This window comes from Eupeodes corollae, chromosome 1 (genome assembly GCF_945859685.1).
Source record: "Eupeodes corollae chromosome 1, idEupCoro1.1, whole genome shotgun sequence".
Taxonomy (NCBI): domain Eukaryota; kingdom Metazoa; phylum Arthropoda; class Insecta; order Diptera; family Syrphidae; genus Eupeodes; species Eupeodes corollae.
The window spans coordinates 182,646,018-182,666,440 of record NC_079147.1 but is presented as its reverse complement, the minus strand read 5'-3'; the positions used below and the strand labels follow the sequence as shown (position 1 = coordinate 182,666,440).

Below are 20,423 nucleotides of genomic sequence, written 5' to 3'. Positions count from 1 at the left end.
ACTACAGAAATTTTAAAAATAGTTAACAATAACGGTAGCGACTTCAATTAAATTATATATCATACATTGTGACGTAATACCAATTTGGTATGAATTCTAAAAATGTTCAACTTAAAAATAGAACCCCAACAAAATACTATCAAAAGATAGTAAAAATTAATTTCGATTTCAATATCAATTCCCTGGCGTTTGTTAAAAAGGTCTTAGGTCAGAAAATTGCAATTTAGGTTCAAAATAAATTGGGAACAAAAATAGAAATTTAATTCAAACTTTTTTTGTACCATATATGCTTAATAAATTTGTTAGGTTTTAGTTAATTTCTTAGATGAATCCAATTGTCAACTCTTTGTACAAAATACAAAAACCTATAAAAAATAACTAAAAACTGAAGAAAAAAAACGGATTTCGAAAAAAAGAAATATATTGGCTTCTAACCTTGAATCCCAACCTCTTTTTAGTATGGATTTTAAGCTGGTGGGAGGTGTCATCGATCCATATTTGAATAACGACGATGTAAGTTGGCCAGGCGAACTTTGCTAATGGCCAACATAATCCATAAATTGTTCAACTTCAGCAGTAGAAAATGTCTGTGGCCTATCACTTCTCTATTAAAGAAGGACCCTGTACTGAATCAACTACTTTAATTTTTAATCGGGCATTTAAAAGCAAGTTATTGATTTTTCAAAAACCTGGCAATACTGACATCCATTTTCATAATAAACTTTCATTAATAATCTTATTTTTGGACCATATAAAATTTAATTGGTGTCTTGAGGTTGAACAATTCAGCTTCCAATTTAATTATGCTTACCTAAAGTTAACTTAAAATAGAACACGAATATGTATAGAGAAGAATATATAGGTATGGTAACCCTATTTCCATAATATACCAACAGCTATGGTGGCTAATTACTCATATAGGCAATGTGACTTCTTTTACAAATGTCTGTCTATTTTAAGAGAAAACAAAATTGGTAGGTGTTTTTTGATGGCCTACAAATTCATATCGAATCAAATTACGTGACATAGATTGCACTTGTGATATAAAACTTATATGCATAACTATAGAAGAAAACACGTAATTATGATAATAAAAAAATCATATCAATTCACCATAATCTCTCATTGTCTAAAGAAGTCTTTTGTATCACTTATCTACTAAGTTCAAATCATATCACTCATTAAACTCTCCTCATAAAATCTTTATATAAATTCACACAATTTATATTTCTCAGTTTTAAAAACATTGCAGCGTTTATAGGCTGCGTGAAAAGTTATAACAAACGCAAAAAATTAGGGCGATATGGTTTCGCTACAAGTAAGTTTATATATAGTTTTATAGAACTTTTGAATTTGCAAGATCAACAAAATGTAACTTTTTTTAAAAATTATTTTTGTCTTAAGGTTGCAATAATAATTCTGGCATTGTTGACGACTCAATTGGACAGCTATGCAGTTTCGGGCTATTCGGTAGGCATGCCATTTGAAGTTACATCAATTGAAGACCTGTCGTCATCGGTGGAATCGGACACTTCATTTGAAACCACGACACCATGCCCTGCTGCGGAGACTTTGAATACTCCAGTGATTGAAACTACAACTGCACCAATACCCGAGAGTGCCTTCGAGATTTCAGATCAATTTGGCTCACTTCCAGAGGCACGTCAGTTTGCAGTAGTCCAACAGAACTTCAACATTACTGGACCTTCGACACGTAATCGGAAAAAGACATCGTGCCTCTGTAAGGAGTGCAACCCTGAGAATGGTTTCTACATCAAGCACTTCCGTCAGTATAACTATTACTACCCACATGGCAGAAGCCTTGGAGGACACCATATCCCACATCATTTGAATCTCTTTAGCTCTGATGAATTCTTACCAAGCGATGACGCGCCCATTGCTTCGAGTGTAGTCACGGCTAATAATTTAAATGTAGTGAGCAGCAGCAAGAAAAGTTCAAGGCCAACAGTTCGTTATAGCCCACCGGGAGTAGCTTCTTATGTGCCAAATAATGGTTTTAACTCGGTATACCATAACCATCAGTCTAGTACGGCAACTCGTCATCATCAAAATGACGATGAATACGCTAGAGGCCAATCGTCAGGGTCTGATGAGAACTTAAGTCAAAACGGCGAACAGACGTCATCTGATGAATCACCAGAGCAGACAACTGAGCCAACACCATCGCAGATTGATATTGAGTCCGCAACAACGATTCCCTTAGACGACAACGTTAGCGAAGACATAATTTCCTATTTGTCAGAACCAAATGTTTTTGGTCATGCCCAAACGACAACATACAACAACAACAATGGCAACAACCAACGTTTCCAATCGCAACGAGTTAGTATTTCATCGCATTTGCAATCTCAATCGCAACCGCAAAATTATGCAAACTCTGAGACTCAGCAACAAGTTGGTATGTCGTCAAGTGTTCGGTCACAGGGTTCTGAGCAACATCAACAACAAAAACAACAACAGCAAATTGGATCATCATCCAGCACTTATCAATCAAGCTCTGAATCAAAACAACAGGAAAGTGTAACATCAAACAACAATCATCAATCACAACCGGAATCAAGTTCAGCTGCTCAACAACAAGTTAGTGTATCCTCAAGCAAGCAGTCGCCAATTGTGTCGAACTCTGAGTCTCAACAACAAAACCAAATTTCATCCAGCACTTATCAATCACAAACTTTGCCAGCCTTTGGATCATCAGCATCCTCATCAATTAACTGGGCCAATGATTACGATTTTGGTAGCCCGAATAGTATGACAATTGGCTATAATCCTTATTACCAATCACAACCATTTGGTGTGTTACCAATAGTCCAGCCACCCCTAGTACCTACAGTTCCTGTTTCAAGACCAAAGAAGCCAATGAATTGGGTAAGAAGTCCATCAGTCAAACCAACAGCACCACTTCCCGTGCAGAATAAGCCAAACACATGTCAGTATTTTAACAATCGAGTTAGAAATTTGCCAAATTTTTCGCTACCACCACCACCATTGCCACTTTTTGATTTTACAAATATGTCACCATACTATTCGGTTATTCTTTAAGGAAGGAAAGTATTAAGAAACGAGAGGAAAAAGGAACGAATCGAAATTTAAATTTAACTTAACTATATTATATTTATATTGTGCATATTTATGACAAACATATTTATTAAAAAATAAAGCAATTTTCAAAAAAAAGAAACATCATGTTTGTTTTTTAAAATCATTTCATAAAGTTCCTGCTTTATTAAGAGTTGTATCGGAGGATGTCTGAGTATTGGTTTTTCACACAAAACATTGTAACTAAAACGTGCTCCATGTAAAACTAAATAATACCGACAACATGAATGTTTAAAACAGATCCAAGTGTACAAAAAGTCGAAGTAATGAGTCTGCTGTATGTCCAAGACTATGCTAAGTTCTTTTTTTTCGTATGATTTAAACGCTCATTAAATAGAAGACCAGAATTTTGTGTGAAATTTCTATGATCAAAAAATGGATGGAACTGCTTAGTAATATTGATAAATCAGTCAGATAAAATCAGATATCTCAAAGACTACTCTTGCTATGGAGCTTACATTTATTTGGGTATTGCAACTTTGAAGTTTCTGGCTTGCTTTCGAAACAGATGCATGTTTTTGACAAAAATAACAGTAGTAAAATATAATTTTTCAAGTACAACCTTTTCACTGAAGATAAAAGTAGAAGTCGGATCCAACTGCGGCTAAAATGTTGACATTTGCTCTAATTTCGAATATAAATATGGTTGGGGTCGAAATACTGCATGGATCAAAGTACTGTATATGAAATACTGTATCTAAAAATACTGTTTTTTAAAATATTGTATGTACAAAATACTGCATGATCAAAATGCTGTACCTAAAAATTCTGTATATCAAAATTTTGTATTTTGAAAACAGAATACTTTTTTTTAAGAAAACGTCATAATGATAATTTATAAGTCTCTTGTGTATCTCGAAACCATGTTTGTAATGTATGATAAGTACATAGTTTGTTCTTTAGCATTTTTCAGTGAGAACTAAAGCTTTTTACTGTTTGATGCACTCTTTGAGATTACATGATTTATCTGCTAACTTAACCTAACCTGTGAGCCTGTGACCTATCATGGAACAAAACCATTTCAGAATTCAAATGCTGTCAACAATATTTTTATGAGAAAAACCCTTCATTTTGTATCGTGTTGATGCTATAGAATGCACTGTAATCTCTTCTAAGCCAATGCGTTTTTAAAGCAGCAACGTAATGCTTCTTAGCTGCCTTATTTAAAAAAAACCTATGGTTTTGATGAGAACGAAATTTTGTGGGGGGTCCCTGTCAATTGGAGTACGTTTAGCTTTTAGAATAGACCCTACAAAGTAAGGCAATTCTTTCAACGTTGCTTAACATAAAATCGATCTTCGCATCGTTTATAATTTGTTTGTATAATAAATTGTAAAACTAAATACAAATATAGTTTAGTTTTATCTAAAATGACTCGACTGTTTTATTATACAGAGAGATACATAAGCTGTAATATTTGTTTGATATTTTGCAAACATTTTTTGTCAACAAATATAGCGTAAATATCTACGCGTAGTAAGGCGAATGACCCCTTTTTCAGCTTCAAACAAATTAAATTATAAATTATTCCTGATATTTTGTTAACTTATCCCCTCTAAAATTGTTCATTTATTAAATTAAAATTACGAAAGACAATTATTACTCTTCAATGTTAAACAAATGTTCTGGGAGTAACTTTTTCTGGAAATTTAAAATTAGACAAAATCGCTCTTTAAATTGCAACCCCCTACTGGCAACCCCCAACACAGTGTAACTATTTTTAAGTGGGCTTCAACAAAAAAATATTAGGACGATAAACGATTCTCATCCTTAAGAGTAACAACACTAGAACTTTTAGTTTGAAAGCAGGCTGTGAATGCTTTAAAAACTTTGGCAATAAAGGCAATAATCAATCTTATCAGCAAAACGTTTCAGGCCATCCTAGTGGCTAAAAATGTAGAACGCTTTACGAAGAAATTATCTCTGCCTCTAAATACTGATAGTACCTATTAAACACCAAAGAAAACATTGTTGTTCATACGCAGTCATACAATAACAACTAAATTCTCAAACGTCAATTATTTACCAAACTTTGTTACCAGAATCTGCAGAAATGTTAATTGGTGCACTAACAGCTGTTAAAACGGATTATCCATTTTATGTTTTCATAAGTATTCGATTTCTGTCAAACTAAGTTGTTAAACCAAAAAATTTGAAGAGACTGGATTGATTACAGATATTGTAAGGCCTGTGTATCATCGTTTTACTCGTATCTCTGAAAATATCGCATAGTTGTCAGAATTTAGAACTGTCTTACGGCGCATCATGGCTTATTTTGCATTTGGATCTACACCTACATCCATATAAAGTCTCGATAAAACATTAAGCTGACCATTCACAAAGTCGTAGATACATCGAATTGGTGCTTGAAGAGGCAGTGGGCGATTTTTCGAACAAAATTTTCTTCAGCGACGAAGCACATAATCTCACTCGGTGAGTATGTTAATAAAGAAAATTGTACTTGGGGTTCTGAAAATCTTGATGAGAGGCCATTACATCGACAAAAAGTCACTATTTGGTGAGCTTTTTGGTTCGGAGATGTAATTGGACCTTACTCCTTCGAAAACAACGACGGAACGACTGTCACCGTTAATTCGGAGCGTTATGGTTTTATGATATCTGACTTTTTTTTGTTGCTTGCTATTGAAGAAGAGTACCTACCTCTAAGCTTATTCAAGATTATAAAAAAGAGCTTAATGAAAGATTGCAAATTTGGAAAAATTGAAAATAAAGAGGCTATGATGCGACCCACGCTGATAACTTCCCATCCTGTCTGTCGCTTTGTCTTGCTTAAAAGTTTGTAGATTTATGTGTTGGGTTAACAAAGTTGTCAGTTTAATTATTCTTAAAACATTTAAAATTACCAACAATATTTTTCATATAAAGAAATAGTTTAGTTTGGCAATCTAGTTTTGTTAAATAGATTTTTAGTCGAAAACAAATTTTTACCAATTTTATTAGCATTTTTAAAATTTTTACAAATTGGATGAATGAAATTTATTTGAGAGATATCAAGAACCGAACATCATTTTTTAACAAATTTGCGTACTAGTTTTTGTAGATTTTATTTGTTTATTATTAAATAAACGGACTGTTGGATTTTTATAAAAAAACTTCTGAATATCGAAACCAATATTTTCTGTGAAATAAAAAAGTTTGAAGACAATATTTTTAATTTTTGAAAAGCTATTTGAGTCGAAAGTAAATTTTTACCAAGTTTTAGTATTGTTTTTTTTTGTAAAAAAACTGTCAATTAGATTTTTAGATTTTTTTTAGATTAAGATTCATTTATTTAACACAGTTTTAACATTTTGTTTTGTTACAATTTTTAAATGAATGAAATGACAATGGCGAAATTTGCCGTCTGTCGGAGAGACCTATATAATAGTACCTACTAGGTTCTTGTATGTAACTTAAATATTCTAAATAAATTCCGTAATAATTAGTCTTCTATAATTTAGAGCTTCATTGCAGTATTTATATATTGCTTCCCAATTCGGTCCATTAAGTAGTTCCTTGAGTTCCTCTAGGGTTAAAGATGGTTTTTGGAAATACTGCATCCTCCAGTTTCTCAATATTGGACAAATACCCATGAAATGAAACGTGTCTTCTCTAGCATGTTGATTACATAGTGTGCAGTAATTGGTTTAGCTATTGTTAAAAGACGTTCCATTCAAGTTGAGGAGTTCCCCTCTTGCTCTAAACAACAACGATATTTTTCTGCAGCTATTCGAGTCTTTGAAATAATTATTTTCGTTGAGGTTATGGACTAGAGTTGGGTATATGAGTCGGTTTTCTGATTCTAGTGCTTTTTTCGTGTAGTTTTCTCTGTGTTTTATATCTAATTCTCTTATTATAGCATAAATTTGATTTCTGAGTTCTAATGGTCTTTCAATGTTTACATCCAAAGGTGAGTCGACTGATTCAGCTAGTTCTTTCCATTTTTGTATAAAGGGATGATTCCTTCTGATAGCATACAATCCTAGAACGTGTTGCAGCCTTTCTTGACTATACGTCGAGATAACTTTTATGATGTAGTCAACATGTAGTTTCAGAGTGAATATATAAAGAGTGGCTAGTCCCGTTTCGAGATGAAGCATGTAATTTGGAGTATTTTTAGGAAGCTGAAATACTTTTTTGATGAAGAATCTTTGTAGTTTTTCGACTTCCTCGAATTCTTGAAAGCCCCACACCTGAGCTCCATAGCACATCATTGAACGTAGAACCCCTTCATATACCTTGTATTTAGCTGAATTCGGTACCTCTTTCTTTTTCAATAGGAGATTCCAACTAATATTAATGGCATTTTTCGTTGTGATAAGTTTTGAAGAGAGATGTTGTTTCATATTGATGGTTGGAGTTACATCGATTCCAAGGTACTTGTAGGTTTTGACTACTTCAATATTCTCTCTACCGCAATACCATTTCTCTCTTCGTGAGCATCGTCCTCTCGAACAGCCTGCTACCATAATTTTAGATTTATCAAGGTTGATGATAAGGTTCCAGGAATTACAATATTTGTTTAGCTTATTAATCATCAGCTGTAAACTTTCAGGTGATTCAGCTAGTAAAATCAGGTCATCAGCCTAAAGGAAACATTTTATAACTTTGTCAGCTATGTTTATTCCGGCGGGTAAACAGGATGTTACATCGTCTATGAAAAGGACAAACAGCATGGCACTTAGTAAACATCCTTGTTTTAAACCAGTTTTGGTTTCAAACCATTCCGATGCTTTTGTTCCATCCCATACTGCCAATTATATTGTTCTCAAAATTTTACCAGGAGTTATTTTTCGTTGCACAAAATGGTTTCGGATTTAAAATAATTTTTTATTCGTAAAATTTTCTAGGTGACCAATTTTTTTCAGTTTTTTTTTTTAATTTATACAAAAAACCGTTAATTGGATTTTTTTCCAAATATATGTAGATTGGTTTGGTATCACGTGAAAATATATAATATATATTGCGTCATTTGTTCGTGAGATATTTAGGGTTAACCAAAGTTTTTACCTCTTTTAAACCACCCACGCAATTTTCTTGAGAGCTCTGTCTGCATCTTTCTGCCTTATAATCTTACAAATAACATAATGTATTTGAAGTCGATATCTCTTCTGGTTATTTATACATATTTTTAAAAATCTTCTAGGGACCTTGAAACGTCGAGAAATGTCAATATTTTTAACTCGAAAATTCGAACCCATTACAATAACTTCCTATGGGAAGTTAAAAATATCGAAATATGGAATACTCTTTGTTTGGCATATCCTTTTGGAATTTCCTATTTCTCGCCAAATCGAAGTATAATTAGAGAACCTAACTTAATAACTTGCCGCCATTTTAAATCCATCAATATATCAAATTTCCTCATATTTAATAAATTAAACCTAATTTGCTTTTATCTATTTCTCTTAAATCTCTAATTTTATTAATTTTCTAAGCTATTTAAATACATAATAAGAAAATATATTTAAAAAACAGCATCAATATGGTCTGGCCTTTCTTTCTGCGTTTAAAAATAATGTGTAAAACCGAACCACTGCGGATCGTCTTTTGGCAATTTCTCACTGTATTATTTATGGACACAGAATGTTCTATTAACTTTTAACTAACCTCAATTTATACACCAGTTTATTAATTTTTGAGATTCAACTTAACTTAATGTAACATCTATTTAATTAAAATACTGGTGTTCTACTGTTCAAAACATTTTTACCCAAAAATATATCACCATGAATTTTAGCAAAACTACAAAAACTTGTCTTATTCTATTAAGTTTATGAAATATGATCAACTTTCTGGAATTTCATTTAAGAGCTTTTAACACTTAAAGTCAAAAAATCAGATCAACATCCCACTATAGATGGACTTATTATCTATGGTTAGCGAATATAGTTTACCGCCCCTGATTATTATCAAAAATAAGCAATATTTCCAGCTTAAGTTATTTTCTATACTAAATAAGTCCGTGTAGGTAAATATGTGGGTAAACAAAATTGACCCACTTAAGACACAAGCGCGTAAAGTCATCTAAAAAATAAAAAATAATTAAAGTCAATTTGCTTAAAAAACAAATCCCACCACCCAAAAACAACCCAATCAACTAATTTCGTTCATATAATCATTTCTTTGTATATATCTATGTATGAATATGCATTTATGTACATATTGTGTACATAATTATTGGACATAAAATTTGCAAAAATCGTCCAATATCAATTTTGTTTTGCTCGATGTCACTAAATTGTATACTCCTCGTTTGCCTACTGCTGATATACTCGTTTTCTTTTTGTGGTTTCCAATTTTACTTGGAAAAATATTAATCAGCTAAAATTTCTGGTTAGGGTTGCTATTGCATCTAAAAGATACACTTACACACAAAATTTCTTGTGAAAATTGAACACTACAAGTCACTTGATTAGGTCTTTCAAACTAAGTTTTCGCAACTTAAAAATTTAAATGGGAGTAATTTTGTCAAGAAACCTGATTTTGGAGAAATATTTTAGCGAGAAACTCCAAAAGGTAAAAACTGCAATTAATATTTCATTGAAAAGATACTTTATAAAAGAAAACATATCGAACAGTAGTAAATATAAGGTATTTGAGCAGTTGCAGAAAGCACTCTTTTACGTGGCTCGTAAGTATGGGGATGCAAAAGGTTTTACACGGTGGTGAAACTCTTATAACATTATGTGAAGAGAATATTTCATCTGCCAAAAAAATACGCCAAATTACGTGATTATGCTGGAAACCGGACTATCACCTCTATTCATAAAGATCCTAAAGATGCAAGTGGATTATCTCCTTCACGTTTTCAGTATGAACGAATACGGACTTGTTAGAAAACTAGTAATAAAAGTCTCCTACAGCTTTTATTACTGGTACAGTGGTCGAGTCTCGCAGAAGGTTGCAATTTAAATGGGGAAGATGTATCGCACAGTGAAGCTTTAATCGCACAGTGAAGCTTTAATGTACAATGTTATAGAAGCGGTAGATGAGAATTGTAGAGCAGAATATGCAGCTGAAGCAGTTGGGTCCTTGTTCACAACAACTTACAGTAGGCTTAACCATAATTTCGCAGAAGGGAACTACTTCCATGATGCAAATAATGTAAAAACGTTATTGCTTAAATGGTCAAGTTAGAAAGCGAACTACTCAACCTAAACTTCATACCGCGCAGATCCGATTTACCACTGGAGTGTACTATTTGCAATTTAGCAGAAATAGAGAATGTCATCCATTTCCTCGGAATGTGTCCAACTTTAAGGGAAACTGGAAGAAATATTCTTGGAAGTGACTTTTTATCAGAGGAACAAGTTCTTAGTATGCTGAATGAGATGGATGTCTCCAAGGTGTATAACTATTGCATACATCTATCTATCTAATACAGACAAGGTGTTGTCTTGCTGGTTTAAAATGCAGCTGCCAATTTTGAAGCTGTCATCTTTTGATATTTAACGAGTAAAAACTACTAAATAAATTGATAAATTAGGAGACACAATAGCGTCTTGTGACTTACAACTCCCAACCATTCCTGTGAGCGAATCATTTCAGGGATATAGGTTTTCAGTTTTTATGCCAATACCGAACAGATAATATGAAAAAGCACCGTAATTTTGTAGGCTAACATTCAATAAATTTCTGTGCTAACAATGGAATCCACATGCTACGGGAAATAGAGACTTCCATGGCAAACTTTTTATTTGGCAATGAAAAGGTTGGAAAAAGATCTTCTTAATTTCACTTGATACGACCTATTTTGAAAATAAGAAGAAATCCATGTAATTAATAAAGGAGGGGCCCTTCCTTCAGCCTAAATGTGATCAAATCATGAGAAAGTTGATCAAAAGCTTTAGAATAATTTGTGTTAACACATTCAAGCTCTTGACCGATATCTAGTAGTATATTGACATATTTGTGCAAAACTGCATATAAGTTAATATATTTATAATTATCATCTTTTTTTTATCTATTAAAGGCGGAACCGAACAAGATATCGCTAGCCGTGTCAACAAATCTGGGACTGCGTTCGGGATGTTCTCAAATGTTTGGAGAAACAACTCACTCAGCTTGAAGACAAAACTACGGAAGTTCTCCTCAAGCGTGGACTCATTTCTGTTATGCAGATGTTACACTAGGAAAATGACAGCAACGATTATAAGGAAACTAAAAACCTCCATCAATAGGCTACTATACTAAACATCTTCGTAGACCGAAAAGAACGTGGAGAAGAACAGTTAAGGAAAAATCGCTGACGGGATTGAAACACATTGCTTGGACAAACAACTTTTTCAGCTTGAAGACAAAACTACGAAAGTTCTCCTCAAACGTGGAATCATTTCTGTTATGCAGATGCTACACCTGAAAAATATCAGCAACAATTACTAGGAAACTTAAAACCTCCATCAATAGGTTACTATACTAAACATCTAAGAAATTGTAGAAGAACAGTTGAGGAAAAATCATTGGAGGGGCTGAAACACATTGCCGAAAAGCGATCAAATGGAGTTGAGGCCCAATATTCTGCTAGGGGAAACCCAGGGACTTAAGTTCGAGGATTTAAGTAAATAATAAAGTGCAATGTTACTCTCTCGTGGTTATACTCAAACCATGACATTTGAAATCAAACGAGGGCTTTCTGAAAGTAATATGTAAAACGACGACCTATAGAATCTTTCATACGCGTTATTGCAACGTATACAACTGACAGCTTTGTTAAATAAAATACGTCAGAAGTAAACGTAAGCAACGAATTCACCGGACGCAAGCCAAAATGTAGCTGAACTTTTAAATTTTTGTCTTCGAATAAGTATCTTAAATTTAGTTGGAGAAGGTTTCATCTGTAGAATTAAAATCAAACATAATTAAAAAAAAAAATAAAGGCGAAAACTAAATTTAAAAATATTATATACTGCTAACTGTTTCTACCTTTTTGAAATTATTTTGACAGTTCATAAACGCCAATTTGGACGTAAACGCAAACAAAAAATATAAAGTAAATAATTCGTCAGTAGGCATTGGGTTCCAGAAATTGAACAGACTTAAAGCCCAACTAAAATAGACTTAACCGAAAGTAAGCTAATGTCAAAACCGAACGAAAAGTTATAAGAAGTTATCGTCACAACAAAAAGTAACCATAATGGATTCAAGTAACTTAAGCAAATGTCAAACGAAATGCGTTTCAAATTTGATATTTGTTTAAGCTCGAGCCATTTAAATGCCTCTTGCGTAATTGCGCGAAAGTTAGCGAAATTTAACGAAACCGAGCAGAACGTCTATTATGGTAAGTGACATATAAGGCTACGTATTGGTTCGTTCTCTTAACCTGGCTTAAGCTCTGTTGAGTTTATTATAGTTCAGGCTTTAGTAGTTTGAAGTATAATTTTAATTAAGCTGTCAAAATAACGAAACGTATGAATTGGGTCTACCCATCCGTTTCGTATGTCAATGTCAACGCATTCGTTGCCGCAACGCATAAGTTAACGACAAAAAAGCTAAAGACACCAAAAAGCTTAATCAGAAATTCATTAATTCCCGTGGGAACACCAGTGGGTCAGCAACAAAAATGAGCGCTGCTTTGGCTGACACAGCGTCTGGAAGGAACACACGCCAGTCGCTGACATGCTGCAGTAGCGGTTTGGAATAGGTTATTTTAGATTTAGAATTGAAATTGTAGTTTAGTTTTATGTTCGTTTGAATTTACAGGTTTGACTAAGTACTGACTAATGCATTTTTAAAATACTCCCCTCTATTTTGACAAAGATACTACTTTTTTGATTTTAAAATAAAAACCGAGGGATATTCATGATTTTTCATTGCTGTCAGAAATAGGCACTTTATGTTGACAGAATAATATTGTTGGACGTTTGAATTACTTCAAATCTTCGGACACATCGGCTGAGTTAAATCTTGTGTTGAATAGAGTATCTTGGATAGGTGGATTTTTAGATTTCTTTTTGAACGAGTTGTATACCTGTATAGAGATAGCAATCAAAAAATAAAAGCAACTTTCAGCTGTTCACAAAAAGCGAAATATTTAATCTTCGAAGTCAAAATTGTTGTATCTTATAAATATTTAATGGATATTTCAACTGATTCGTCGGACGATGATGAATTGATATAGGTGCGTAACAATTTAGTAAAGGTTCTTCTGAGGTTCTTCAACTTCAGAATACTGGACACTAGACTGGAGGCAAGACCTAGCAAATTGGTCAACTACAAAACGAGAACAAAATAAGTCAATTTTGAATTGATCATAATTACCCTCTAAAATTCGGAGGCAAATAGCTTCTTCAGTATATATTCTGTACACAACATCCTCAAATAGAACTTCAACTAACATTTTGTTTACCAACAAATACAAAAATCTGAGATCAAGTTTCTTGAAATTCAACCATGTGTTGAATCAGCTGTTCAGATACATACATACCCCACAAATTCTTTTTTGACAGCACAGCTGTTTTTGATCAGCTGTTATTTTATACGTAAAACACTAACAAAAAGGTATCTGGATACCCTATCTTTCTGAGATTTAACGCAGCCAATATGCACATGACGTATCATGTGTTCTTAAAAGTCAGAAGTATTTAGGAATGTGGTATACATACATATATAAACTATACCACCTCTTTGAAGAGTGACATTTTCTATTTTTCAACTGATGTTCGATTAAGGTTGGCAGGATTATCTGTCATTTCTTGAAAGCGTTGACTCTAACTTTTAACAGTGAAATAAAGAAGATAACTTCAAGGAATAAGACAAGTCAAGTAGTCTCAAATCCAATGACTTGGTATGTGCATAACTTGAACGTACACATAATGTGCCACTATGCCATACTCTATATACTTCGTACACGCCTTGAGTTTCGAATTGCGTGCGATCAAATAAAAATAAAATTGTTATGTTAAGTTTTATGAAGAAATTTTGTAATTCTTTTAATTGATTTTTAGCTCAAAATTAATTTTACAGGTCTCTAACTAGAGTAATGCAAATGGAATTTCCTTTTTTTTTCCTTTGAAACAACAACAACAACACGATTGACGCGACGCACGATGTATGTTGCGTAACAACCAGAGACGAGGAAAAAATACAAAAAATTCGGTCCACCTAAAGTGGATTGTTGGGTGGTGATTATGACAAAATGATACCGATACAGATTTTGAATTAAGGTAGGTGCATATGCATATCTGGTGTAATAAATTGGCAATAGATTTGATATTGTTGTGATGATGATGACGATGATGATGGTGGGAATGCAGGCTTGGCTTCTGGTAGGGACTTTGGAATATTTTTGAGCCTTAAAACTGGTAGGTTGCGTGGAGTGCAGTTATGATGGATTTACAAGTAACTTGTAATTTCCTTAGTTTTAACAAATTTCTGTATAAAAACTCTCAGCATGATCAAAACATTAATTAGTCTATTCTCGAGTTTTGTACCGCATTGTGTCAATTGCATCTTCTCAAGTGAAAAATCAGAAATCGTTCAAAAAAAGAAAAAATGTCCCTTAAGGTAAAAGTTCCGAAAACTCAGTTCTTGAAAACCGTTTACATTTCTATATCTGCTCTTCCAGTTTGTTCTATTGATCTCAGTTGTTGCTGCTGTTGCCGCCATTGAAATTCAACAACCCTATTACTTGAAAAACCATGAAATCGAAGAGGGTCCAGCGGAATACGAATTCGCCTATTCGGTCAGTGATAAGCATACCGGGGACATCAAAGCTCAAAAGGAAGTTCGTAAGGGCGACAGAGTCGAGGGCGTGTACGAATTGATCGAACCCGATGGTCATCGTCGTATTGTTCAATACCGATCTGACAAACACACTGGATTCGAGGCAGTCGTGCATCGTGAACCAACTGGCATAAAGATTCCCATTCCCGAGCAGAGACACAAGTTAATTGCCACTAAAATTTATCAACCATTGGTACATCACCAAGCAATTGCTCCTCTGCATGGCTTGAATTTGATTCGCTCAGATGACCATAGGTCAATTGAGTTGGGTAGGTCAGAAGGTATAGAGGGCAACCATGTTTCGTATTCGGGACCCGGAATATCATATAGCTATTAGGAAATGGGATGGATCGAAAACGACCGATTTGTAATTATTTTAATCATCATCTTAGCTTTAAGTAAGAATTCATAATGTGCCAATGTAACAATTCCAGTCAATAAACACAATAATTACTCATTTAATCATCCAAACATTAAAACACAATAAAATAATGAAGTTATTATTTCCAAGAGTAAAAGAGAAGCAACCATCTACAATTCGGTGGCCATTAATCGAGTGCCACTTTAAGGGTGCCATTTACAGCTCCTAACAAATAGGTGCATATAACGGGCTTTCTAATTGGGCTTCAAAACTTTTAATTTAATTTGTGGACTCGCCCTTTCACTAATCATTGCTATCAGTAATTTATTAATTAAAATCAAAATATTCATCATGTTAAAATAAACAAACGAACAACGTCTTCAAATTATCAAAACTTTCTACCGAAACACGGAGTCGGTGACCGAAACCTTAAGAACGTTAACTCTAATTTTCGGTCGTAATTCTAGTCTTAGTAGAGTCTTCATATTCGTTGTATGATGTCAATGGGTTTGTAACGGTTTTGAAAATAAAGCTTTCGTTCAGACGACAGTTGCAAAGAATCTAAATCTGCCAATTCTACGACGTTTTCCAAAAATTGGGATGTCTCAGACCGAAATAAGGCGTATTTTGTAAGGATCTTGGTTTACATCAATACAAGTTCAAGCTGACTCAAAATTTGAAGCCTATGGACTATTTAAAGCGATATTTGTTCTCTGGTTGCTCAAGTTATCAAGTCCTTTCTTGAAAACCGTTTTTAAAAACATAAAAATGTATACTGAATGTGTTTCCATTCCAAAATTTCAACTTCTAGAATTTAAAAAAAAATAAATTACTCACTTCGATTAATTTTGATATTGGGTGAATGAGTTTGGTTTTTTATATAGGTGACGTTTAAGTTTTCCGAAATTTGTCGTTACGTGTGGTCCAAAACGTTTTAGGCATTTTCCATATGAGGTTAACCGCTAGCAGTTTATCAATTTCATTGAAGCTAGAATTAAAGATTGAAATGCATCACGCAACTTTACGACATCTATCTCAACAAATCTTGAATGTTTTAAAGTTGGAGAGGGTTTTTTGACGCAAATTTTCGTAAATCAATAGAAAATTTGATATTGGTTAGAAATATTTCTAGACTTTTTTTTAAATCTTTCGTTCCCGTCAGTGCTTTGTATTGAATACTCATGACATTTTAATTGGAAGCTTCGTAGGTACTGAGCCTAACCCAAATGCTTTATTCTTTAAGAGAACAAAATTATCTCACAAATTTTTACCGTTACGAAATTGTTAAGGGGTTTATCATCGCTGTTTCACATTTTATATTCCATATCGTAGTCAAGTTCGTAACATAGGCACTAGTTTTTAATTTTATTTTTTAGCTTTGGAATTTTTTTTAATAAGTGAATATACAGAATCGAGCAATACATGTTTTGAAAAAAATTTAATGTTCTAAAAAAAGTCCTACCACTTTTTTAAATAAAATAAAATCTTCAAAGGTTATTCAGCATTAAAGTTAAAGAAGAAATAAAACTTTAGTTTCAACCGTTTCTGAATCCATTTTCTAACAAATTGAAATTTTTAAAGTCATTATTGATTTTTCAAAGATTACCGTTAATTAATCTGTAAATATATTTGTCCATTAGATCAAATCTCATGGTTTGACTGTTTGACAGTGAACAAAACGGAACTGCACAAATTGAACAGCAGTCTATGTTGAAAATATGAAAAAATCACTTCTTTAAACTATTAAAAAGCGATGACGAATCGAATTTAGCTCTAAGGCAGATAGAACCATTCAACTTATGCGATAATAAATAAATAAATAAGTTGGGTGGCGCAACAGCCCGTTTGAGAACTAGGGCTTAGTGACTGACAACTCTTAACCATTAATGTGTGCGAGTACTGTTATCAGGAAGTTTAAAGCCGAATCCAAACGGCAAATTTGAGAAAGCACTTTTCATGACAAGAATTAATCTTGGAGAATTTGTCAATTCCTCGCAAGAGGCAGTACCCGTGAAAAAAACTTTAGGTGTTATAGGCAGAGATCGAACCCATGACAGTCCAACGCACTAACCATCATGCCACGGGTACTACCAACTTATGCGATGCAAAACAATTATTCCGCCTACCCGACTTCAAGAAAGTGAAAATAGCTTTATCAAGTCTGAAGTGTAACCAAGCTGCTGGAGCTGATGCCATCGCTGCCGTCTGAATATGTATGCACCAACCGATATACAAAATATGGAAGAGTGGACTATCAGCATAGTTTGCTCAATCCTGAGGAATTGATGTCTGAAGCCTAGGTTCCTATTAGAGTGACTTCATACCATAAATATATGATCAAATATTTACATTATGGCACATTTTGAACAAAAAAGCAAGGCCTTCAAATCGATACCCACCACCGATTCATCGACTTCTGGTTAAGGCATCCCTGGCAAACTTTTCCGTTTGTGCAAAATGACTTTTGACGTCAAATAAGGTTTCAGACAAGGCGAGACAGTGTTATACAACTTCTTCAATATTGTTCTGGAAAAAATTGTGAAAAATTCAATCATCAACACAATCTTCCAAAGGTCCAGATAAGCTGATAATAATAACATAACATAATATGCCAGTAATATTTTGACGGAAACCGAGGAACAAGACATCACTATAAACTCAGTCAAGGACTCCAGAAATCAAACAGAGAATAACTTGCAAATCGGTGCTTATTTAAACTAAGAAGGCAATTGAGTAGTAAGATCTTGAACAACTGAAGCCACTCTTTATAAGACAATCGCCATCGTGGTTTTAATACATGGCTCTGAGGCTTGGACCTTTTCAACGAAAGATGAGAACGTCTTACGTACTTCGAGAGTTTTCCGGGTGAGTTTTGGTCCCACCTGCTTGGATGTAGAGAGGAGGAGAATATTCAAAGACAAACTGAATGGGCTGTACATCAACACTAATGTAGTCAAAAGGATAAAAGTCCAATGACTAAGATGGCTGGTCATGTTAAGCGAATAGACATCAACGCTTCAGTCCGGAAGGTCTTTGAATCAAATCGCACATCACAGTAGATGAAGACCACGACTTAGATAGAACACGCAAGTGGAGGAGTGGACTTCAACTGCCTGGAGACAAATTTTGGTTGATACCCAGGACTGTAAGTAAGTATTAAAGCAATGTATTCTGTTTTACCGTATAATATGCTTCATTGGCACGTCCACAGTTAGCATTTGAAACTGAACCAGTTTTTCGTAAATTCTCTCATTTTTCTTTATTCGGTTCCTACGATCGTTATCAATGACATTCATTTTGTTAGCTCTTTAGAGAAAGCTAATATCTTTGCCAGGCAGTTCGCCGCCAGTGAATGTTATGACTCCGCCTGTCATCGAGCGCACTTGTACTGTGGCAAGAGCCTTTAGAGATCTAAACACACAAAAATCGGCTGGTCCAGATGGTATTGCGCTATTGTTCTGAAGAGGTGTTCTTCAACGCTGGTAAAACCAATGCGTAAGATTTTTCATCTGTCCTACTGCATTTGTCCAGTCCATTCCCAAAAAAGGGAAGCTTGCTCATCCTCTAATTACCGACCGATTGCAGGTCATGGAAACGCTGATTGAATATCAGCTCAAGAAATATCTCCAAGATCGAAAGCTGACCGACAATACGTCTTTCGTAGCAATAGGTCTACTGTTGCTCACATGGTTCATCTCACCGAACAGTGAAACAAATCTTTACATCGTTTTAGAGAAAGTAAGATTATTGCACTTGATAATTCAAAAGCATATGTTTGGGCTGATGCCAAGGCTCTCTTATCCAAAATGCGTGCTTTCGGTTTTCATGAATCTCTGTTTTATTGGATTAGAAATAACCGTTAGGATCGTTAAATACAAGCAGTATTGGATGGATTCAAGTCAGTCTGAAAACTATAAAATAAATGCTGGTGTGCCCCAGGGCTCTGTTCTATCTCCAACACTCTTTCTCATTTTTATTAATGATCTTCTGTCTGCAACTTCTAATTCAATACATTGTTTCGTTGACGATAGTACTCTTAGCGGATGTGGAACTGCAACGACAAAATATGATAAGCTCATTTAATTCCTAACAGCATTGTACAGTGGGGATTAAGAAACCGTGTGGAATTTAATACTTCGAAAACCCAATGCTGTCTTGTATCGTTAAAGCGAGATATATCCCCCTTGCTATTAACCATGGATGGCACTTGCATCAATGAGACTGAACATCTTGATATTCTCTGTATGTGTGTCACCAACCACCTCTTGTGGAACAAGCACATACGCGATATCGCAAAAAATGCCGGAAGGTGTTTGGGGTTTCTTAGGCGATGCAAGTAATGTTTCACACCTTCTGATCTGGCTGTTAACTACAAGATGTATGTACTTCCAAAACTTGAGTTTAACTCCCATCTCTTGGCTGATGCTCCTGCAACTAACTTAAGCCTCTTGGATAGTATTGAAAGTAGAGCATTTAAGTTGATAGGAGATAATATCATCAGAAGTTCATTTACTTTGCTTGAACACCGTCGTAAGGTTTCTTGTCTCACCCTTTTTTACCGTTATTTTAACGATTTACGCTCTAGTAAAATAGCCAGCTGCATTCCTCCCCTTAAACAGTTCAACCGTAATACTCGTACTTCTAGGAATGCTCATCAGTTTACAATCGAATCCGACGTCGGCCGTACTTTTAAATAAAGAGATTCGTTCTTTAGCCGTACTACGTGAATGTGGAATGCCTTGCCAAACTCTGGCTTTCCCAGCCATTGCAATATTCAGTAATTCAAAACCAATGTGCAACGACATCTCCTTTCAAACCCGCTCTCATCTTCTTAGTGCTCACACTGTGCCTCTGCATAATGAGGGTAGTAATATCAATATCCCCTTGAGTGTGTGTTTATTTAAAAAAAAATCAATGAACATTTTGTGGTAATTCCAAAAGATTCATCCAAATTTTTTTGATAACTTTAGAAAGATTGACACGATAATAGAAAATTTGAACTCTATAGGTACACCACAATTCTCAAAACTAGCCGTTCGGATTCGGCCTAAAAATTGTAGGTCCCTTCCATTCCGGACAACAGTACTCGCACACAGGAATGGTTGAGAGTTGTAAGTCACTAGGCCCTGGTTAACAACGGACTGTTGCGCCACCCCATTTGATTTGATTTTTTTGAGGTACACCACAATAGTGACCAAAGGTTTTAGTATAATTCAAA

At 34.4% G+C, this 20,423-nt stretch overlaps 2 protein-coding genes across 2 annotated transcripts; both read left to right on the top strand.

The window, feature by feature from the left end:
• Window positions 1-1,241: 1,241 nt before the first annotated feature.
• LOC129942486 (probable basic-leucine zipper transcription factor H) lies at window positions 1,242-3,157 on the top strand. The gene is made up of 2 exons (XM_056051461.1): window positions 1,242-1,318; window positions 1,405-3,157. The coding sequence occupies exons 1-2, from the start codon at window positions 1,304-1,306 to the stop codon at window positions 3,061-3,063; spliced, it is 1,674 nt and encodes a 557-aa protein (XP_055907436.1). The 5' UTR covers window positions 1,242-1,303; the 3' UTR covers window positions 3,064-3,157.
• An 11,334-nt stretch (window positions 3,158-14,491) lies between these two features.
• On the top strand, window positions 14,492-15,258 carry LOC129943231 (cuticle protein 7). The gene is made up of 2 exons (XM_056052534.1): window positions 14,492-14,625; window positions 14,687-15,258. The coding sequence occupies exons 1-2, from the start codon at window positions 14,614-14,616 to the stop codon at window positions 15,179-15,181; spliced, it is 507 nt and encodes a 168-aa protein (XP_055908509.1). The 5' UTR covers window positions 14,492-14,613; the 3' UTR covers window positions 15,182-15,258.
• The last annotated feature ends 5,165 nt before the right edge of the window (window positions 15,259-20,423 follow it).